General features: G+C 39.7%; 2 protein-coding genes across 2 annotated transcripts; one reads left to right on the forward strand and one right to left on the reverse strand.

Annotated features, from left to right (window-relative positions):
- Nucleotides 1–1,127: 1,127 nt before the first annotated feature.
- On the forward strand, nucleotides 1,128–14,893 carry rbm25b (RNA binding motif protein 25b). The gene is made up of 17 exons (XM_042391267.1): nucleotides 1,128–1,313; nucleotides 1,808–1,908; nucleotides 2,446–2,663; nucleotides 3,044–3,101; nucleotides 3,408–3,568; nucleotides 3,757–3,942; nucleotides 4,058–4,141; nucleotides 6,845–7,164; nucleotides 7,872–7,989; nucleotides 8,371–8,460; nucleotides 8,792–8,865; nucleotides 9,226–9,376; nucleotides 9,593–10,004; nucleotides 11,299–11,594; nucleotides 11,837–11,935; nucleotides 12,038–12,085; nucleotides 12,590–14,893. The coding sequence occupies exons 2-17, from the start codon at nucleotides 1,830–1,832 to the stop codon at nucleotides 12,680–12,682; spliced, it is 2,487 nt and encodes an 828-aa protein (XP_042247201.1). The 5' UTR covers nucleotides 1,128–1,313; nucleotides 1,808–1,829; the 3' UTR covers nucleotides 12,683–14,893.
- Nucleotides 14,894–16,083: 1,190 nt separating this feature from the next.
- Nucleotides 16,084–24,159, reverse strand: eif2s1b (eukaryotic translation initiation factor 2, subunit 1 alpha b). Its single transcript, XM_042391388.1, has 8 exons — nucleotides 24,014–24,159; nucleotides 20,688–20,930; nucleotides 19,877–19,956; nucleotides 19,386–19,537; nucleotides 19,168–19,274; nucleotides 18,965–19,062; nucleotides 18,127–18,270; nucleotides 16,084–16,755 (listed from the first exon to the last, which is right to left on the reverse strand). Exons 2-8 carry the CDS (start codon nucleotides 20,926–20,928, stop codon nucleotides 16,630–16,632), a joined length of 948 nt encoding a protein of 315 aa, XP_042247322.1. The 5' UTR covers nucleotides 20,929–20,930; nucleotides 24,014–24,159; the 3' UTR covers nucleotides 16,084–16,629.
- Nucleotides 24,160–24,216: the final 57 nt, after the last annotated feature.

Below are 24,216 nucleotides of genomic sequence, written 5' to 3' on the forward strand. Positions count from 1 at the left end.
GCAAAATTGATTACAAAGTTTAAATGAGTCAAATCAAGTAGATATCTCTCAACATTACAGTCAATTTAGTTCCAACGTCCCTCTTTTTGTAACTATACTTCCACCACAGCTCAACAGGGAAACACAAAGAGGGAATTTGATGCTAAAAAGACTGTAAATGTGGCAGATATCCACTTGATATGACTAACTCAGACTGCTGAAGCCTCATATAAGCTTCAGATAAACTTTTAAATGCATTTTTGCACAAAATGACTGTGTGGACACACTGTGGATTTTGGCACATTTGAAGGAGATCTTTTAATTGCCAGTATGAACAGGAGGAATGATTACAGTGAGGAAAACCTGTTTCACTGTTCATATGGGCACCTGCCTGTTGTTCTAAGACATGTTTGAAATATTGTGAACCTGTTCTTTAACAACCACAAGTTAAAACTTCCTAACATTATCATTAATATGAATCAACAGAAACTGAACATTGTTACCTTCATTAAGATGGTATTTGTGTTGTATTAGACTGTATTAGTTTTAGATAAGTGAGCCTAATAAACTGATAACTGAGTGTATGCTGGAAGGCATTTAATGATGATGTGATTAAGAGACATTTAAGTCTACTGACAGTGACTTATTGAAAAAGTCCAGAGAGTTTTTGTTTAACATGTCTAGGACTGTGGTGGTTAGTCGACTAATCTATTAGCTGATCGGAAGAAAATCAACAATTTTGAGAATTTACCCTCCATCACTTACACTGAAAGCACATTTGAAGGGGATCTTTTAATAACCAGTATGAACAAGAGGAATGATTACAGCGAGGAAAATCTCTTTCAGTGTTCATATGGGCACCTGACTGTTTTAAGACAGACTTGAAAAATTGTGAACCTGTCCTTTAATAACTGATTGTTCCTGGCGTCTGCTTCTAAAGGTTCTAAAGTAAAACCGAAACTTAATATTGAAACCGTTTTTGCAGGAACTCTTTTGAATCATTTATTAAAAGCATACTACAATACGAATTTATTATTTATATTATTATTATTATCATAATTGATGTTTTTTATTGTTCGAAGTAGTGACATATTACTATCAATAATACTGAAGCAGTAGTAGTTGCTCTAACATATTTTCTAGCTCCGCACTTGTTTTGTGTACCCGACACATAAAACAAGCGCTCCTAAAATGTGGTACGTAAAGCGCTTGCGTCACTGTTTTTGAAGGCCCGTGACGTGACTAGCCAGCGTGCTAATCCAACATTCGGAGCGTTAGACCGATTTTCCTTATTAATAATCTTCTGGTAGCTGTTTTTATTAATTTGATTCAGGGTATGTATACACGAATACATAACCATTTATTCTGAACTCGTATTTAGTACGCTAAAGCGAGTTCCAGCTGTAGCTAGTATTAGCTTAGCTTAATTTAGCTGTGCCGGGTACGGTAGCGCGGTTAATGCTAGCTTTAGCTAACCAGCCAGATAGTAGTTTTTTTTGGTAACGGTAATCGGTGTGAAGTTATTTAGCGACAACCTCATGTAATACGGTACAACAAAGTAATAGTACACCAACTTTATGACAATAAGTCAGTGAACGTTACCACAATAAGCTAAGCTAACTTAAATTAGCATTACAGCTGGTTAGCAAAAGTCACAAATCGATATCATGGCGATGTTTTCAAGTGTCCTTTAAAGAAAGGTGGCCAATACTTGCGTTTGTTCCAGTCTCATATCAAAGTTATACTATACGAACCACTTCAGTAAAGTGTGAGTTTATCACATCATGAAAAAAAAGACAGCTAATGTGTGTTTCTGTTCCTCCACCAGGTCGGTCAGACTTAGACCCAGGATGTCATTCCCCCCTCACTTAAACCGGCCGCTGTTGCCCCCTCCTGGGATGCCCCCTCAGTTTGCTGGCTTCCCCACAGGTAAGCACACACACACACACATATGCTTTAATTATTTTAGTGTTGAACATATTGCTTCACTAACAGCAGTGGTGGAAAGTAACTAAGTACTTGAGTATTGCCATCTGATGCTACTTTATACTTCCACTTCACTACATTTCAGAGAGAATTATTGTATCTTCAGATGAAGATTTGACACAATGGATAATATAACAAGCTTTTAAAATACAACACATTGTTAAAGATGAAACCAGTTGTTTCCAACCTTTTTGGCTTTTGACGTCTTATTTGTATTGTGTAGTTGGGGTCACATTTCAGATGTCTATGAGTTGTTAACAGCTCCACCAAATAATGATTTTTCCCTCTAAACTTCTCACATGGTTTCATTTCAATAAATGTTCAAATGATCCAATATTTCACCAAAAAACAAAGATAAGAGAAAAAACAAACAACAACAACAAACAAATAATCTATACATGTTAACCATCTATTTTCAAGCAAAGTTTAACGGCAGACTGTTTTGCTCTAGCTGATGTACATTTCCTTTGGCTGTTGCAGGAACTCCAATGATCCCAGTTCACATGGGCATCATGACACCCACCCCTACCGTAATGGTGTCTTCTCTGCCGGTGCTCAGTAAGCCTGCAGTCCCCAGGAAGGACATTGTTGCTGTGCGAGCCAAAGACAACGATGACAACAGTGGCCCCACCACCACAGTGTTTGTGGGGAACATATCAGAGAAAGCTTCAGACATGCTGATTAGACAGCTGCTGGCGGTAAGAGACAGAGGAAGATTCTACAATGATAGTATAAATATGATCTACAAATCACTTAGTTTTGGAGAATGTTTTTTCAAGATCATGTTTTCTGGATATGGAAATGGCGTCTCTGAAATTAGAGTTGATTCTACAATCCTTTTTCAAGCAGTCAAATCCACCACCTTCACATTTGATTTCTAATAGATGTTTATGGATCTTGTTAGCAATATAACGCAAACAACAGTTATCCTAATTGTATACAATGATGCCATAAATTGTTTGTAGGTCATGGAATTTGATGACTAAAATGAAGCTATCCTGTTGAAACTGCACTGTGGCATTTTATTAAATCCATTACCACTTGACCTGAACTCTTTTCCATTTTGCTCTTGATGCAGAAATGTGGAATTGTCCTGAGCTGGAAGAGAGTCCAGGGAGCCTCTGGCAAGCTTCAAGGTAAATCAAATCCATCTATGATTACCAGGGATGATCAGCTGTTTCACTTTTTATCAGACAGAAATTACTGTATTTTTACCACAGAAGAAAAGCCGAACATAGTTTACAATTAACTAATCGTTGATTTAGTGACTGTCAACTGTCACCTTTACTGCCCGTCAAGCTGCATGCCTGACCTCTGCTAAGCTTTACAGGGGCAAATAGGTTTTCTAGTAAGTGAATAGAGGAAATAAAGAAGTATTTATTTATACAGGGCTATTTATAAACTTGCCTTTTTTATTTATTTCCATATTTGTCTGTTGACAGCCTTTGGGTTTTGTGAGTACAAAGAGCCAGAGTCCACATTGCGAGCCCTGCGGCTGCTTCATGAACTGCAGATTGGAGACAAGAATCTGCTGGTGAAGGTGGATGCCAAGACAAAAGCACAACTCGACGAGTGGAAAGCTAAGAAGAGGACAGCAAATGGGGTATGAATCTGTTTTCAGGAATCACTATTTATGAGTTTGATAAGTGTTTCTGTATTTGTTGCTTCGGGAATAGATCAAACACCAGGTTCAGCTCTCAGATTTGTTAAGCAATTCAAATAAGTTTTTTTTTATTGCAGTGATTAGATAAACTGATGGCTAAGTTTAGATTTTTTTTTCTGTGTTTACAGAAAGGGAAGGCTGAAGATGGAGGAGATGACGAGGAAGACGTTCTCGACGAGGATACTAAGAAGAAGGATCAGATCATCAAAGGTGCTATTGATGGTTTAATGCGGGAATATGCTGCAGAGCTCAACGCGCCTTCACAAGATGAGGATTCCCAGCGGCGAAAGAGAAAAAAGGATAAAAAAGAAGAGGTATACCAACCTTTAATCAATTCTCCTCCACCTTGCACCGTCTTCTTCTTGGAACTTCAATATGAAAGTGGTATTTACAACCTGAGAATTGACTTTTCCTTCCTTTTTTTCATAGGATGACATAAACACTATTGATATAGAAGAAGACAAGAGAGACCTGATTTCCAGAGAGATTAGTAAATTTCGTGACACTCACAAGGTAAAGTGGCTTCTTTGATCTCCTTATTGACATTACAGGTTTTGGACAGCAGCTGCTCACATAGTTCACTCCTATAGCTTGCACATTTAGCGGTAGTTGACACATTTACCAAGCTTTTCTTGATCTCAATAACATGCATACTGAGCTACAAATTGGCAGTCCTTAAAATTCACACCACCAAACATCTTAATTCGTCCCATATTATATGAAATGTTTCATGTTCAATGTTCAAACACCACAAACAGGCAGACAGCTAATATTTTTGTCACCTTTCTCAGGCCTGATTTGACACCTGTGACCACTGTAGTGAAACTATCTAGGTGTGACCATTATAGATCCATTCTTCATTCATCACACAAAAATGCATGGAGACAATGTAAAGTTACTTAAAAGCTAATCTATTCATTAAACCCCACCATTATGATAGTGATCATATGGTGACTAAAGCAAGATGAATCTCAGAGCTTTGGAAAAAGTTGCGAGGATAGGATGTAAGTATCAGCCTTCATTTACTTTATACATATACTGGGCGCCCCCCTCTTGAGGACTTGCATAGGGGCAACTGCACTGCACTTCGGTGCACGTTGGGCCGGGCTTACGATGATCTTTATCTAGCCAACCATTCGACACTACAAACGTCCTTCCCATCATTACCATCCCGAATTTGTGACGTTACTGATGGTGGCCGGAAAAGCTGGAGAGTCAGTGAACCTGTGCGAGTCCTCCGTAAATGATGGTCTGTCTTAATGGTGTTCATGTTGAAGCACAGAGACTATTGTCAATAACCACTGCAGTAATTTTGGCTGTAGCCTTTATTATGCTAATGCGGGGGGGCGCCCACTCCACAGCAGCACACTGATCTGAAGACTGACAAGGTACGTGCTCTCTGTATGTCTTGTTGTGAGTTCTCTCTTCTCATCTCTTGCTCTCAAACTCTCTCTGCCTCATTTTTTCCCCCTTTTAATAAGATAGTTTAGTGAGTCTATACATATATTTAAAGACCAAACACAATTAAACTTATCTTCTCCAGCACACAGCGGGGAAATTGTCAAAATCAAGCCCTGCAACCAGTTCAAAGACTTATCCAAAAACTAGAAAGAAAAGAAGTGTACGTTACTTATTTTTTCACAACAAAAAAAATTTAGAAGTGCAATGCCAGTGTTTTTTTCCTTTTCCAAGTCTGTTTTGGGTTTTTTTGAAGTATTACTATTATAACAACAATTCTACTAGAATAAATGCTGTAAAAAAATCCAACCAAACACAAAACTACAACAGAAAATGAATAAAAATTTGGTCTATTTGAGAGAAATAGGAACAAATAATGTTCTGCTCAGATCAGTGCAGTCGGTATTTGTTTAACAAGCCCTGGCAGATATTTTACAGAGGTAAGTGAAATAAACATAAATTTAAAAAAAAAAGCTAAATTTTACACCTGACATGAAATCAATAAAACACAATGGTTCTTCATTCAAGGCACCGAAGTAACAAGTAATAATAATTAACCATAGGCAGAATTTCTAACACCTCTTCTTTCTCATGTCACAAGTTTCCTTCTTGAGTCGCATTACACCCAAGGCTTGTAGGTCGTAGCCTTTGTTTCAGGCTGAAGATCAGCTGACGGCTCGTAGCAGCGTATGATTGTGTAGAAATTGTACACAAGTTTAACGTGATTTACATTCATTAGAGTAAATTTGACAGTTTTAACTTAGCTTTCATTGCTCTGTGTAAGAGCACAAGGGCTTCTAAATAGGATTGAGCTGTGTTTTATTTCACTGTATTCAGTGCTCTCATTCTTAGTCAGATGCTGTTTAACTATAAATGTTGCCAAATTGCACTCAAAGCCTTGTGTGTAATGCCCATAAAGGCAGAGTTGTGGTGCGTGTGTCTGAGTAATGAGTCGTGAAGAACTGCTGAAGACTTCTGCAGGGGTAAGACCGCTTCTACAATTTCATTTATCTGTGCAGAAATGTAACTGATGTTCATTATGTTCATTTCTTGTTTTAGCACTTTACCGAATGCCATTATACTCATTGAAGTAAAGGTTGTTTTTTGATGATGATGATAATGATTATGATGATGCTTAAGCAAGACAGAATCCCATAACGTTTTTCCCTTGTATACCGTGTGACCTGCTTTCCTCCCAGGCCTAACTTAAAAGGCTTGTAGGGGCAGCGAAGGGCTGAGTCCATAGTTCAACACCTGTAAGTCACAAACAACTAGTTCAACAAAAGACTGACGCCTGTTTTCTGTTTTTGTTTTCCTTGTACTGAGAGGAGGACTCTTAAGGAGAGAAAAAGCATTGTCTTTTGCAGCGCCTTTTTCTCGTTATGAATGCCTCAAGTTGAACATGCTCCACAGATCTTTTTGACCATTAAAGTGGTTTCCAGTTACTTTCTCGCTAAACTGTAGCTTATACTGCAAGTGTGACTTCAAAAAACAGATCAATGATGAAGCTGTCTCTCTGTGAGGGAGAGCCTTTTGATCGTTCCAGGTCTTCCCAGTTTGAGCTTTAGGATTTTAGCGTCTCTTACAAGCTTTGCATTGACTAGCAAAAGGCATGTTACTTTATGAAAACTCGCAGTCTATCCTCAAAAATCTGGAAACCACTTGATCTGTGCACAGTAGCAAATTGACTGCAAAGACTCACTTTGCTCCTCGACCACGTGTGGCATCGGCTGAACCTGTCTGTGTTTTGCTCTGCAGAAACTGGAAGAGGAGAAGGACAAGCGGGAGAAAGAGCGGCTGGAGTTTGAGCGTGAAAGGAGGGAGCGGGAAAAAGAGCGAGAGCGGGAAAGAGAGCGGCGGGACCGCGAGAGGGAGAAGGAGCGTGAGAGGGAACGGGAGAGGGAAAGGGAGCGAGAGCGGGAGAGAGACCGAGACAAAGACCGCGATCGCGACCGCGATCGTGACCGTGACCGTGACCGTGACCGCGACCGTGACCGCAGGACCAGAGAGAGAGATCGAGACAGAGACTGGGATAGGGACAGAAGCCGCGACAGGAGCGCTGAGCGCAGCCGATCCAGGTGAGAGGAGTTGGGGGGGAATATGATGTCACAAAAAACAACACATTAGAGCTATGAGATAAACAGTTTCATGTTACCACACATTGATTGTCAAAGGAAAGAACTTCAATCAGTGGCTTTCTTTAAGGTTGTAAATAAATCAAAACCTGATGCAGAATCAAGAACCAACTTAATTTTGCATGTTATGTTGGGTAAAAACTCTCTCTGGTGATTAAAGCCTCAACACACCCACAAAGAGGTTTTCATTTATTTTGCCTGATTGAACTTTCTCTCAGGAATATGTGAGCATGTACAGACCTTACCTTGCAGAGGTACAGAGAAATACAGACCTATCCATCTTATCAGGCTTCAAGTTATGTGCTTGTGTCTGAACCACCAGTGGTTCAGACCAATCAGCGTCCAATGAGGATTCTCGTGATCTTGTGAATCCAGCTGCCTTGCAAGATAAGACGGTGATTCATCCAATCACCTGCCAAGAATTTTTTGAAAGTGCCTGCCCTTTTCCAAACAGTTTCCAAGGACGACTTATCAGATGGTTCTGTGTAACAAACCATCTGGCTTGTCAGGTTAACACACACCAGACTTGATTGACAATCTTAACAATCTCTCACTATGTTTTGTGAGCATGACTTAAAACTTAGCTTGTATTGTATATTTGTTCCAAATCAGATTAACATATGTAATGTATTCCTACCCCTTTTTTGCAGGGAGATGAGTCGAGATCGTGACAGAGAAAAGAAACGAGACCAAGAGGATGAAGAGGAGGCATATGAACGCAGGAAGCTAGAGAGGAAACTCAGAGACAAAGAAGCAGCCTATCAGGAGGTAGGAAAGACGCCAGGAAGGTACCGTCTCAGGTTCAGTGTTTGAAGGATCAGTTTTCCAGATTCTAAATTTCTAAATGTTGAGAATAACATTTATTGGGTTAAAAATGTAAATGTAAACCTCAAAAAGAGGAGGGTAGCAGAAAGAAATACATTGAATCAGGGATTAATTTTTACACAAGACTGACATCTTGTGGCCTTCAGCAGTGGTTGGAGTTTGTTCAGTAAGAGATGTTCAACAACAACCTTGAAATCTTCAAGTATCACTTTCCTGGGTCTTTTTTTTTTATTCATTTCTATAGAAATATCATCATGTGTATTTAACTGTCTTATCTTGGTGTCATGAGATACAATCTCTGACCTTAAACTATTTCGATTACAGCGCCTAAAAAACTGGGAGCTCAGGGAGAGGAAGAAAGCACGGGATTATGCCAAAGAGGCTGAGAGGGAAGATGAGCGCCGACGAGAAATGGTGAGAGGATATTGATGGACCACTCGTGTTTATAGAGATGATCTACTTGACTTTGAACAGTTGAAGTTCATATTATTGAGTATACTTAGGTTTACCTTTTTTAAAACCACCGAACTCAGTGATTCTACTACAGAGTGTATTTATGCTGCAAGTTTCAACTTGAATTAAATTGTCCTCGAGGGATACTTCACCAATAAATGTTCCTGTTATGGTGATGTCATGAAGGAGACTTTCATGTGGCATTTATGTATTCATATGAACAGATTTAGACAGTAATTTGTGAGCAGAAACAGATGTTTCATCCTGAAGAATTGAATTACTGTGTCTTCAGGTAAAAGAGGGCAAACGGCTGAAAGAGTTTCTTGAAGACTATGATGATGACAGAGATGACCCCAAATACTACAGGTAAGCAGCACAAATAAATATGCTACAGCGCTGACATTAATAAAGCCAAGTAGATTGTCAGTGAGAAATAAACAGCTTGAACATTTTAACAGCTTGAATTAACAGATGTTTATATCTAATAAATTCAGCATCAGAGAAGTTGTACATTTTCAGTGAACATGTGAAATCTTCTCCTTTTTAGCCACTCATTTCATTGTTCTGTGTGATACATCCCAACCATGCGGCACCTGATTGTGTAAAAAAACGAAGCAAAATGCAGCAGCAGATGCTGTGTGACCCAGATCTGACTTGTAACAGCAGATGCAATACTGCAGCTAAGGCCATTGTTCTGAAGGCTGTTATTTCTGATATGACCTCTAGGGGCAGTGCGCTGCAGAAGCGTCTCAGAGACCGAGAGAAGGAGATGGAGGCGGACGAGCGTGACAGGAAGAGAGAGAAGGAGGAGCTGGAGGAGATCAGACAGAGGCTGTTAGACGAGGGACATCCAGACCCAGACGCAGAGCTACGCAGGGTACGTTTGCCTAGAAGAATATGTGGTGTGTGTGTGTTTGCCAGTATCTGTTTGTAATGTGTGAGCACACTGTGTGTTGTCTTTGTGAAGGTCACTTTAGCATCTCATTCTCTCTGCATCAGTGGTGTCCAGATTTCATTGTCTATTGACCTTATTGTCTGTGTATCATTGTGACTGTGTGCTAATCTTCTGCATATCTGCCTCTTATTGGTCCAGATGGAGGAGGAAGAGGCGGAGCGTCTGAGACAGCCTCCCATCATCCAAGAGCCAGAACCCGAGGAGGAACGGGCGCACCACCGGAGTTCACGAGACCACCGGGACCGGCGAGGGGACCAGGACAGAGCGGAATCCCGCTCCCGCCACGCCCCCTCTGACGACGAGGTGGAGGAGGGCGAGGAGGAAGATTACGACAACGATGACGATAACCCAGACGCAAAACCATGCCTCAAGCCCACAATGCGGCCCATCACAGCAGCACCGTCGGTGTCGTCGGCCAGCGGCAACGTGTCCCCCGACACTCCCGGAGACGAGTCGCCATGCGGCATCATCATCCCCCACGAGAACTCGCCGCCTGAAGCGCTGCCACAGGAGGAGCATCGGCCCAAGATCGGCCTCAGCCTCAAACTGGGTGGGTCAGAGAGAGAAGCATGTCCTCAAGTAGCCAAGAACCATAAAACTCCTGTAATCATTGTTTTAAATGTATTATTCATGTGAGGAGTCTGCTGACGAAGAGAGTTTAAGGTCGAGTCTTCCAGCAGTGATATGATGATGATAACTGTCAGTCATCTGTAAGCTGCCGTTTTTTTATTCTAATCTTCAGCAATGATACACTTGGGCCGTCACACTTCAAATCAAGTTTGAACCAGTGATAACTAGAATTAATTCAACCCATGTAGCCTAATTCTAAACTATGTTTCACTGCGTCCGCTGCCTCACTTGACAACAAGCAGTCTAAAGATGTTTCAGTAATGTTGCTGCGGACAATTGTGTTTTTAAAGGCAACAAACTGTCTCCTATGATTTTTTTCCAGAATCCAAAATGCTTCCTTACATTACTTCTCAGATGGTTTGCCATGATTTTCATTCAGCACATCTCACTAGTTTGCTCCATTTTGCACTAACAAAGAGCAGCAACAGCCTAGTTTACTGGTCCGACAATAGATCAGAGTGTATTATACTAACTCCCCCAACTGGAATACAAACCACAGCTTGTTGCACTTCTTTATAGTAAATCTTGAATGTGGTCAGATCATTACAGATAAATAATGTATATTTCAAAAATGTGACAGCCCTACCAGGGAGAAATCCACAAGATGCAAACACACAGATTCCTCCACTGACAGAAGCCTACATGGACCAGAATGCACAGCTTGTTGTTTTGCATATCTGTTGTCAGCTTGTGTAATACAACATCCTCTTAAATAGGTTTTTGCCATTTAACAACCACCCACCACACACACACCATAGTTCTCTTCTCCTTCCACACATACTGGAAATGTACTGGGAAAAAGTCACAAGGCATCTTTTGTTACAGTTGCTGCCTCCACCTGTATGTTTGGAGCACAAAGAGCCTCATTCTCAAAGGATATTGAAGTTTAGTCTGGATAATATAGGAAATCACTAATTGAAGAGGAGTGAAAGTGAAAGAGCACATGAAAATTAAATAATGATAATCACAAAGCTCCTGGAACATGTTGCATATTAAAGACTCATGAGATTTTAACTGTATCTGAGGGTGAATCATTAATTTAAGGATTCAAGGGCAGTTTACTCCCATGATAGTTTTCTTTCATTAAAATTGACATTCACATATGGAAAAGAGGAATCAGGACAGTTGTGGTTGGATTCAATCACGTTAGATGAAGTACAGGCAGAGTAATTCAAGCCCCATAAATCAAGAGTTAACCTCCCTGTCCTCTCCAGGTGCCACAGGTAGCCCCAGTCAACCCAACGCAGGCAAGAGGAAGAAGCTTCCTGTGGACAGCGTCTTCGATAAGTTTGATGACGAGGAGGCTGACGAACAGCCGCGCAAGAGGAAGCTGGTGCCCCTGGATTACGACGACGACAAGAGCCCGGGGGTAGACGGGGCCGGGCTCGCCGGCATGAAGGGAGCCAACAGCGAGGAGAAACGCAAACACATCAAGAGCCTGATAGAGAAGATTCCCACAGCGAAGCCTGATCTGTTCTCCTACCCACTGGACTGGTCTATGGTGGACACGGTGAGGAGAGGAGGAAAAAATGTTTAATTGAATGTTTTTTAAGCTGACATTGTCTTTTCCAAAATTGGCCTTTGGGAGTAGTTGCAGGGCGACATGGTTTGATAGAAAAGTTTATTCACAAGCTTTACACTATTCCTCACAGAAGAAGACAGTAGTGATTAATTCACTTCTGTCTTGATGTTCTTGAGAAACGGTAGTGTGATTCACTGCTAAAAACAAAACTTGTATCTCTTGTTCTGCAGACGTTAATGGAACGACGTGTTCGGCCCTGGATCAATAAAAAGATCATTGAGTACATTGGAGAAGAAGAGCCAACGTTAGTGGACTTTGTCTGCTCCAAGGTATTGATCACGTCATGTCCACACATTTGCTTGCAGTAAAACATGAATTTATGAATTTGAAAACATGAATTTATACTCATGTTTTTGTGTTTGTGTTCCCAGGTGATGGCTCACGGTACACCACAGGGTATATTGGATGATGTTGCTATGGTGAGTAATATAATGGATGAATAAGCCATCTTGATATTTTCTTTTTATGCTGACAATTCAACATTATGCTAATTTACGTTGACAGAAGACATGTTATTCTGAGATTGATGTTCTCTGTTTTATTTTTGTGATAAGTGAGCGTTAGTAGTATGTGAGAGATTACAATGTCCAACCTCCATCAATAAATTTAAACATAAAAATGACAAAAATCTTCAAATATAAACCCTAGCCTACACTTTTCCCTGTCCTCTTCTATTATATATTCCTTTATTTTACATGGTCACATCTGTATTACTGAGTTATCTTCCAAACGACGCCTGGTTAAGTCCCTGGTGAACTTGATGAATTGTGGATTTTGACAGCCTTAAGCACTTAAGACTTCTAGGAATGCACCCAGGAAGTCTGCAGTTGCAGGGAGTCCAGACATTTGGACATTTTGTTTCTCTCCTCAAATATCTTCCTGGTGTTTAACTCATGAAACTTTCCTTTTTGTCTCCTGCTCAGGTTCTCGATGAAGAAGCTGAAGTCTTTATAGTGAAGATGTGGAGGTTGCTCATTTATGAAACTGAGGCCAAGAAGATTGGACTGGTGAAATAAGCAAAACAACCACTAAAATGAAGATCAACAGTTTTTTTTTTTTTTCATATCGTGTACAATAGTGTAGCGCAATTATGTCACCCAAAACAAAACAACTTGTAACTGCTCATTTTTCCATTTTCACCAGTCGTTCAGGTCATTTCAGTTTTCTCAACATACTCAGGCCACATTCACCTCCCCCTCTCTGTTGCAGGTGCTGACTGTGTCTGTGTGCTTTTGTGTATATACAGCACGTCGTTATTTGACTATGATGAAATAATTCTGAGGGGACACTGCTGACAGACACCCAGGACCATTGTTGTGTTACAAGATACGGTCTTTTTGTCCTCTACTTTTACTTGTGTACATGCAAACACATTTTTTTGTGTGAAGTCGGTTTACTAGTTTCATGAATATTTCTTTGAAGTCTTTAAAGAGTAATTCTGATATTTTTGAACCTGGACTCTTATTTTCCAATCATTTTGTGTCCAAATGACTAACGAGGACAAACATTTTTGGAGTTGGACCAGTATTGAGCGAGATCACTTCAGCCGGCAGCTGTGAAAATGGGCTGCAATGTGATCCTTGGGGGCAATTGCGGCCGTCAAAGTATGTCCACTAAAAGTGCTAGTGTTTGCTACTGACAGGCTCAGATTGTTATAAGTGTCTGACAACCAAAGTTAACAGGAATTAGCCGCCTTTAGCAGCATTATGGCTGAATGTATAGGGAACTACATCAAGGGCAGTTTGCACGTCGGCTTGTTTACGTCTGAGGCTGTGATAGCTCAGCGTCTGTTCATGCTGGAGAAGTAGTAACTTATTAGATGAAATAAAATGGTTCATGTCTGCAAGTTTCCAAAATGCAAGGATAAAACAACCAGATACACACTGTGCAGTTTACACGGATTACCGCTGGATGATAGAGACTTACATACTGTAATTCTTCACACAGTTATGTGTTGAAATCACATTTTTCTTACCGTGTGGAGCTGAGCGTTTGATCCAGCCGGCCTCGCTCTTTTCTTGCTTTTGTGGAGATAAAACAGTCTCTAGGATGACAATGTTGATAAATGCTGTAAATCCATTTGTAGTATTTACACAGCTGGGATCACTCTCATCCGCAGACACTTGTAGGTTATCTGAGTCTGGCAGCAACAGGTCTGACTGCAGACAAAGTTTTTCTCTTCACTCATCAGGAGGGCAGTGACTGTACGTTGTCTTTCCCGACGCTCCCATTGCCTTCTGCCTCCATTCTTTGTTTTTCCCCTTTTATTTGTTTTATCTGTGAACTCCGGCTCAAATAAATACAGTTGGCCAGTCAAAGTGAAATGACTCACGATCGTCCTTATAGTAATTAACAGGATAATCTGTCATTGCACTTAGTTTTTTAAGTTTTCTTACAGTCCAACTTCAGTGAACGTCAGCCTCAGACATGTAAACAAACCGGCACGTGCGGATGAATATGTGGGTGGTTCGGTTAACCAGCAACCCGATGTAATTCCCTGTACAGTCAGCCATAATGTAGCTACAGGCGGCTAGTTTCTGTGTTTACTTCCATTGTCGGACACTTAAAATAACAATCTAGGCTGTCAGTGGCAAACACTAGCACTTTTAGTGGGCGCACTTTGACGGCCACATTTGCCCCCAAGAATTACATTGTAGCCTGTTTCACAGCTGCTGGCTGAAGTGATCTCACTCAATACTGGACCAATTCCAAAAATTTTGGTCCCCATTAGTCACTTAGACCCTAAATGATGGGAAAATAGAGTCCAAGGTGAAAAATACTGGAATTACCCTTTAAGGTGTGAACTCTGGCTTGCAGTTGAATGTGGGTTAATTGGACACAGATTTTAGAGTATGCATAACTACAACAAGGATGTGATATTTTTACAGTTACTTATTCAGGGTTTATTTATATACTCCGATTTATTTCTGTCAAGTGAACAGATTCTCTTGATTTTTTTTCTTATCACATTCCTGATAAACATGTTGGCATGTTCTCGTCCTCAGACCATCTCAAAAAGCACCTTGTGGTCATTTGAAATGTGTCTACTGACAAGACCCACAGAATATCTCGGGTGGCGACATCCCTGCAGCTATAAAAAGCACACACGTCATAACCACTATAGAGGAAAATGAGCTAAGAACAGGAAAAAAATGATTTGCAGTTGTGAAGATGCTCTCCATTTGTTTTGTAATGGTGAAACATTTGAATAAAATTGATTTTTATAAGTCTTTGTGAACCAGTATTTGATTTCCTCACAATTCATTGTTATTAATTTAATTGCAGTCATAATCTGGGTTGACTAATGTGAGAATTTGACAATGAATCGCTGTTCTGAAAAGGTTGGAAATGACTTCAGTTCATGTTGGCTTACAAAAAACTTAAAGGACGGGTTCACAGTTTTTAAAATGTGCCTTAAAACAACAGTCAGGAGCCCAAATGAACATTGAAAGATGTTTTTCTTGCTGTAATCATTGCTCCTGTTCATACTGACCATTAGAAGATCCTTTCATAATGCACTTACAATGTAAGTGATGGGAAGACAAAATCCACAAGCCTCCTTCTGTGCAAAAATGTATTCAAAAGTTTATCTGAAGCTAATATGAGGCTTCAGTTGTCCAAATGAGTCAAATCAGGTAGATATCTTTCAACATTACAGTCTTTAGTGCCAACATCCCTCTTTTTTACTATACTTCCACAGCAGCTCAACAGGGAAACACAAAGAGGGAATTTGATGCTAAAAAGACTGTAAATGTGGCAGATATCCACTTGATATGACTAACTCAGACTGCTGAAGCCTCATATGAGCTTCAGATAAACTTTTAAATTCAGTGTGAGTTAGTCAAATAGAGTTGATATCTTCCAGTTATTCTCTTTAGTAAAAAACATTCCCTCTATGTCTTGATGGACACTTGTTTTCTTGTTGAGCTACAGTGGAAGGAAAAAGAGGGAATTTGGCACTAAAAAGACTAACCTTTAAAAATATTGATTTGATTAATTTGGACAACTGCAGCTTCATATTAGCGTCAAATAAACTTTTAAATGCATTTTTGCACAGAAGGAGGGATGTGGACTTTGTTCCCCATCACTCACAATGAAAGCACCTTATCTCTTAATGGCCAGTATGATTACAAAAAAAAAGCCAATGTTTGTTTGTGCACCTGACTATTGTTTAAGGACATACTTAAATAGGAAAAAATGTAAACCTATCCTTTAAGTGCGACGACACTCTTTCACCGGGTAATCAGCTCTCACTAATTCCACAAGTGGTTTCATAAAGACCACAATTAAAAAGCTTTTAAACTGTTTAAAAAGTCTATTTTTTGCTGTAGGTTTTGTAATGGGCTGACTGACAGGAAAACCAAAGTGTTAAAGTTAAAAGGTTAGTTTAATAGCAGCTGACAAAGACACATTGAGATCAAAACTTCCAGAACTTTATTGATGCTATGTGAGCTGAACAAGCGCAGATCTTGCCAGTAAAAACCCTTAAACTGGAAGAGAAACAGCACATAAAGTCACCACTGACTGGTGTTTAAAACAGACGAGCCTACGCACGTTTCCCCTCTAATCAATCACATCCAGTGACCAGCCAGAGATGAAGTGCCATGGATACTGAAGACACTGGGCTCTTAAGCAAGAGGTAAGTGAAGGCCACTGCTTGTAAACAGCTGTTGTTGTTTTAGCGTTATGTATTCAAATTGGTGTACTTAAAAATAGAAACTATATTGATGTGTAATTTGTAATTTAATCCTCCTTGTGCCCATGTGTGGACAAGAAGACAGCTTTTTGTTTGACTGTCTTCTGAGACAAACCGGGACGTTTGCCAATGAACTATTAACGTCAGTTAATGTTTGCAATGTGAAAGTTAACATCTGTTGGACTGAGTGACTGTGGCCGGGTCTGTCCACGTTTTCTCCTGTGACGTTTTTCCCCCACCAGCCTTCTTCCCCCTGCCGAGGACCGACTAGTCCTCTGCTTTGGCCTCCATCTCCTCGGCGTCGTCGTCTCCGTCCACCTCGGCGTTCTCCCGCTCTAACCTCTCCAGCTGCCGGGCGAGCTCTGTCTCATCGGTGTCTGTCACCACCTTAGGCTGAAGGGGATGGTTTACGGGTTAATTATTTGTTTTGTTATTATTCACAACAGTTATAAAATCTAGCACGATGAAAGGGTGAAATTCATCAGTCACTGCTGTAAACAATGACCGCTGTAAACTATTAGGACCACTTCTGGGGAAAACATTAAATCAGACTGTAAATCAAGTAGTATGTTTTTGAGAAAAAAGTTTTATTTAAATTATTACCAGAAAAGTCACATTTTAATGAGAGAAGGTTAATTTTACAGGAAAGGTGCAAACATTATGAGAAAATAAGTTTTAATCCTTTGAGAAAAGGATGTTATATATCATACGCTCAATCTCCTTGATGCTGTATCACAGTTCTTAGATTTATTACAGGTGACAGTTTTAGGACCCATCATTGTATCCTCTATGAGAAAGTGGGGTGGACATCACTTACCACTCGAAGGGAACAACACTGTCTTTATTTAATTTATAAAGCCATCCTAAATAAACTACCATCTTATTTATCATCACTTTTAAGACTTAGAAATATGGGATACTGTACCCATTGCCAAGAATGCATTACCTTAGATGTACATGAATGCAATGATGGGAAAAAACTGCATTCACCTCAGCCTGGGAAATATATCGATGTTATATCGATATCATGATATGAGGCCAGACATTGTCTTAGATTTTGGATATCATGATATGACATAAGTGTTGTCTTTTCCTGGTTTTAAAGGCTGCATTACAGTAAAATCATGTCATTTTCTGAACTTACCAGACTGTTCTTGCTGTTCTATTATTTGCCTTTAGCCACTTAGTCATTATATCCACATTACTGATGATTATGTATCAAAAATCTCATTGTGTAAATATTTTGTGAAAGCAGCAATCCCTAAAATATTGTCACAATAGCGATATTGGGATATTTGGGCAAAAATATCGTGATATTTGATTTTGTCCAAATCACTTAGCCCTAATTCACCTTCTCTGCTCTTCATAGGCAGAATAAACTTCAGGACTCCCTGAAGTTAGAAATGTTTTTGACACTAGAACACTAAGATTCTGCTGGACGGTGTTTTATATAATGAATGCTCCTGTTTTTCTTCATGTGTCTGTTTTATCCCTGTTTTTCATCTGTCATTTGTCTTGTGTTTTTGTTTTATTTATGTTTGGTTGAAGGTTGTTGGCTTTACTTTTGTTATATGACTCGTTTTGGTTGTATATTTACAGGGCACTGTACACACTAACCCTACTGATGGATCTCACAACACAATTTGCAGGACATAAATAAATAATTAAACCACAAGAATCTGTACATAAAAGAGGAACTCACAAACGAGTATAAATGAGGTTTTCACTTTTACATGGCTGCACAAGGAAACTAAAGTCGCTCACCTCCATCTGGATGTTGAAGACGCCTCTCTTCTCCTCGATCTTCTCCTTGATAGCAGCCATGGCCTGGTTGAGGACAGACAGACCCTCTGTGCGCTCCAGAGTGGTCGTTGTCATCACGTAGCGTGGAGGAGCGATCAGGTTGATCTGCCAAGAATTCATTGACATTTATATCACATTATTGTCAATACTTCCCAGCTGTGTTTAACTCTATTGATGTGTGGACTAACCAATTATAACAGAATTAATTCAAGTTTTTGCTACGATTGACACTTTCATACACATCGATTGTGAGCGGATGAGCCTCTTAGCTACTGTTCTGTATTTAGCAGTAGTGATTGTTTGTTGCAGACTGATGATACCGACTCAAACTCCACAAAACGGGATTAAACAACTTCCTGCAGCACAATCCACCGTGGCACCAGTCTCATTTGTAGCTTATAGATGTAGAACATCTCCTGACAGCCCATAAACACATTCAAAAAACTTTTGAATTACTGATACTGTTTATAGTAGGTAAGAAAAAAAAATCAAGATATATTAATATAAAATTTATAACTTTTAAAATGCCTTTTAAGGCTTTTTTTGAGGAATCAATGCATTTTAAAAAGGTCAAGACCTGCAGATACCTTCAAGATTTACATTAGCAGCTCTTAACCCAAGACAGACACAACAAAAGCAGGAAGTTGGACTTAAATGTCAAATAAAATCACCTGTCATCTAAATGGCATGTTAAAAAATGACTGCAAGAGGTTCTTTCAGGTCATGACTGGAGTCATTTGAACACTCGGCATCAGTGTACCATCATGTGACCATCATGTGACTGGAGTGATAATGTTACCTTGATGGGCATGGCCTCTGTGGAGCAGCTGAGTCCGGCCCTCAGAGCCTCCTTCACTGCATCGATCCCCTCATACCCGTAGCACGCCACTTCAATGTCTGCAGGTGGGATGGGAAGAGGATGATTGTATGTATGTAGTCCAACTGATGTATTATCATGAATAATTAGAATAAATACTGTTAACAATCACAGCAAATGCTCACCTGCTCTGATCTTGACAGCCTGTGGAGTGAGTCGCCTGTTGATGTTATCAATCAGCACGCTCCTCTCTTCCTCTGTTAAGTCCAGACCATCCAGAATGGAGGGATCTCTGCGGGAGAGGAGGTGTTCGTCACCGTCTCATCTCTTCAAACAAAAACGTTTGTTGCCTACGTTCTTTGGGGTCTCACTCTGACACATGCTACTTGAAAGAGGCACTTACGATACAGCCTGTTTGAAGACATCATAAGCTCCGTATCCTGGCCGCTTGTATTTCTCATCAAAGACCCAGGCGGTGCGCTGGTACAAGCTCTCTAGCTGCTCGTCTTTACTGTATTCCAGCACCTCTGCCACGTGTCGCAGGATGCTGTACACCTGCGGGCACGACAACACCAATCAGCTCTGGTGCAAACGCTGATGTAAAGCTCAGATTCACAAAGAAACTATAGAAGTCTACACATGAAAGAGATATAGCATCATTAGTGTGGAACGGGCGCTTTGTTTTTGCGCTTGTTGAGTCAGTCAAATAGAAAAGCTGAGAGATGCAGCTCAGTGCCACAAACATGGTAAAAGGCTGCTGCAGCAAAAGGAGGACTGTAGTGTCTAATAATCCAGACATGTGATTTAATTAATGACAGGTGGTGAGCTGTTTAACATCAACTGTATTTACATTATGAGAAAACTATAAAAACATGTGGGCCCACTTTGACTTACAGTTTTAGATTTGGTGAATTTATCTTCACACTTGATGGCCTCCTCCGGTGAAACTCTTCTTTTTGATAAATCGATGTATCCTGGAGAGAAAGCGGGAAAGACGATACAATTACAGCATTTTATGGAAAGAGTCGTTCTCACAGGACAGAATCTGACTGAAATCTAGTCGAGGAGACATTGCAGAGAAAATGATGTGCGAGTAGTTTCTGACGAGATTAGGGCTGAGATGATAAACCGACTCTTCAATACACAGATAATCAATTCCTGCTTTGATGGTCGATCAATTTAGTCATTCATCAGATAAAAACTCCTAACAGTTGTTAAATTAGGCTTCAACAATTGCTTTTCTCAATTTCTCCATTATTACAAAAAAAAAAAATTACACATTGGTTTGCAATTGGTCAGACTAAGCATCTTTAAGACATTGTAGAGTAAATTATTATTTAGCAAATTTTTAAAAAAACGGATGGATTATTGATAAACTGATCATGATGATGCAGCCCTAAACAATATTATGTTCTCATACTAATCAGAACAAGTGTCTATCTTGTGGTTGATAACCTCAAATGGTAAAGAGAAGAATTTTGCCTCCTATCATGAAAGATGTCTCCTCTATTCCAGTTTATTTTGTCATTACATTCATGGAAGCTCAACTTTTAGCGTTGGCTGGTACATAATGTCTACACCACCAACACTTTGGCACTGGCAGCCAAAAAAGTGAGTTTCCTGTCCAGTGTACAACTACACATACAACTTCCTTTGCCCACTGGTCTTCATCGCTAGCGGTTAGTTCACGTCTGCCTGCGCCCACCTTTCTCTTTGTCTACTCGGATGACCACCACACACTCGTTGCGGCCTATGCGGATGAGCTTGTTGATGGAGCGGATACGTCGACGCGACAGCTCGCTCAGGAGGATCATGCCCTCGATGTTGTTGTACTCCAGGAGGCTGACATAGGCGCCCATCTCGGCGATGGACCTCACGTTCACCATCACAACATCCTCCACCTCTGGGAACCGGTGCTGGTAAAATCGACAGCTGAGACCCGGCATCGCTGTGAGGTTAGAGACAAAGAGAGAAGAGAGAGTAAAATACCTGAAGTAGATTTCATACACAATGATCAGTTAACAACATATGGAGTTCTTAGTCTCTGAAAACAGTTAGGTATAATTTCTTCTGCGGCTCTGGGGATTTATAAAGTCCGAGATAACACACTGGTGATTGAAAATTACAATAATCATAAAGGAAAGCCTGTGTTACAAACTGAGGGCATGAAGTTTGAAAGACGTTTACAACACAGGGAGGGTCTGACAAAAAGACACTATCTAGATGCATTATGGGAAGTGTAGGATCCAGCATTTTTGGAGCTCGACCTCAACCTCAAGGACAGAATATCTCTGCTGCATCAATTTTGACCACTCTTTATTTTTAATCTGTCTCATGCAAATCAACACTTGCGATACTTAAATAGATTTCATCACTTTTTTTTCTGCAGCTTCAATACTATACAGATCATCTTATCATCTTTAATTTGTGAATTTGATTATAACATCCCAACTCACACAGGATTCCAACATATACCTGAGAGTTTACACGATGATTAAAGAGAGAAAAAAACTCAATCATAAAAACAATTCAATATTTTACACTTTAATAACTTAATGGTGTATAAAATCCTTCCAATTAAAAACAACCTGAGAGGGAAAAAAAATCGATTTAACTGCTTACAATTCATATCCACAGTAAAACCTGTGATGAGAGGTCACAAGTAGACATTCATTTAAATTATTTAACAGCCAAAAAGATTGTAAACCGCTGAATCCAGAGGAAAATCCTGGACCTGCTCCATAGACAGAGAACAATGAACGAACTGCTGGGACACAATGACAGCAGCCATGGTGATTTTACTGAGATACAGGCACCTTTTCATGGCCATTGAGCCCTGAACTAAAATAAACCTTGTTTGGATGGGACATGTTTAGGGCTGCAAATAATGTTTATTGTTGTTGTTGATTAATCTGGTGATTATTTTCTCGATTAATGGCTTCATCTATAAATCATCAGAAAACAGTGAAGAATTCCCATCACAATATGCTAGAACATAAGATGATATCATCAAATGTCTTTTTTCAGTCCAAAACATCAAAAATATTTCATTACTCATATTCATTTACTTTAATGTAAGACCATGACAAGCAGCAAATGATTGTGTTATAGAAACAGAAACATCAAATTTTTGGCATTTTTGCATGAAAACAATGAATCAATTATTAAAATAGTTGCCATTTCATTTTTTCGATCAACTAATTGATTAACTGCTGCAGTTCTAGACATTAAACAAAAACTCTCCAGACTTTGTCACCAACTAACTGTCAATGGACTTAAATGTTACTATATGTTAAATGTCACTATATCACATCATCATTAAATGCCTTCCAGCATACACTCAGCTATCAGTCTATTAGGCTCACTTATCTAAAACTAATACAACACTGGCTATTAAAAGACCCCCTTCAAATGTGCATTCAACGGAAGTAATGGGGAACAAAATCCACAGTGTGTCCACACAGTCATTTTGTACAAAAATGCATTTAAAAGTTTATCTGAAGCTTATATGAGGCTTCAGCAGTCTGAGTTAGTCATATCAAGCGGATATCTGCCACATTTACAGTCTTTTTAGCATCAAATTCCCTCTTTGTGTTTCCCTGTTGAGCTGCAGTGGAAGTATAGTAACAAAAAGAGGGACTTTGGCACTAAAAAAGACTGTAACATTGAAAGATATCTACTTGATTTGACTGTTTAAAAGCTTTTTAATTGTGGTCTCTATAAAACCACTTGTGGAATTAGTGAGAACTGATGAAACAGAGGGTTCACAATTTTTTTTAAGTATGTCCATAAACAACAGTCAGGTACACAAACACATGTTGATGTTTTTTTTCCTGTAATTACTCCTCCTGTTCATACTGGCCATTAAGAGATAAGGTGCTTTCAATGTGAGTGATGGGGGACAAAATCCACCGCCCTCCTTCTGTGCAAGAATGTATTAAAAAGTGTATTTGATACTTATATGAGGCTGCAGCCGTCCAACTTAATCAATAAAGTCAATATTTTAAAAATTACTGTCTTTTTAGTGTCGAATTCCCTCTTTTTGTTACGATCCTTCCACTGTAGCTGAACAGGAAAACAAGTGTCTGTCAAGACACAAAGAGGGAATGTTTTACCAAAAAGACTAACTGTGGAAGATATCCACTTTATCTCACTAACTCAGACTGCATTTAAAAGTTTATCTGAAGCTTATATGAGGCTTCAGCAGTCTGAGTTAGTCATATCAAGTGGATATCTGCCACATTTACAGTCTTTTTAGCATCAGATTCCCTCTTTGTGTTTCCTCATTTTTGCACAGGAGGAGGACTGTAGATTTTGTCCCTCATCACTTACATTGAAAGCACCTTATCTCTTAATGGTCAGTATGAACAGGAGGAATAATTATGACAAGAAAAACCTCTTTCAGTGTTCATTTGGGTTGACTGTTGTTTTAAGACAGACTTGAAAAACTGTGAACCTGTCCTTTATTATATTTCGTTATTGAGAGATGTCACCAATATGTAGCCTAACCTCACTGATATAAATGGGGTGGACAAAATGTTAAAAAAAAAACTGCTTCAACTATTAACTTAAAATATTTAAATAGCAGATTGTCAATGGAGTTTCTGGTCTGTTTAATACTATAAAAAAAGGAGTCAACTAATTTAACTCAGCCAGGAAATTGATGCAACAATAACAGCAGGGAAATTATGTTGTATTATGCGAACTTGCAGCTTTATTTCGCATTTTTTAGCAGTGAATGGGATGATGCAATGTAGACAAATGAAAAGGTATTTAAACTACGAGCAAAAACTGACGTAAACACAGATGAAAGATGAACCCTTTAAAATAATTAGAGCATAATAACAAATACCACAATGAATACAATAAGAAAGGGGTTTAATTTAGGGATAAAACGGTGACTTTGATACCGTTAGCTTCCCCAGCTAATAACCCGGCTCCCAGCTCACATGCGGCACATGCACTGCTAATCATGCTAGCTAGCTAACCGCTCCCGGGTAAAACATCCCCTTTATGTATAAAAAAACTCACCTGTGTCATATGGTTACACAACAGTACACTTAGATGTTCTGCGCTGGATGTGCTTAAATGTCCGTTTATGTTTTCTTTGGGGTGTTTTTGTGAAGTGAAGAACTCGGGCCCCGCTAGCTGCTAATTTTTCGACCCGGAAAAAGAACGTCACTATACGCGCATGTGCAGAGCGCGGTCAGTCCCAGTCACATGACCTCCAGAGG

Source organism: Thunnus maccoyii, chromosome 17, assembly GCF_910596095.1.
Source record: "Thunnus maccoyii chromosome 17, fThuMac1.1, whole genome shotgun sequence".
In the NCBI taxonomy this organism is placed as follows: Eukaryota; Metazoa; Chordata; class Actinopteri; order Scombriformes; family Scombridae; genus Thunnus; species Thunnus maccoyii.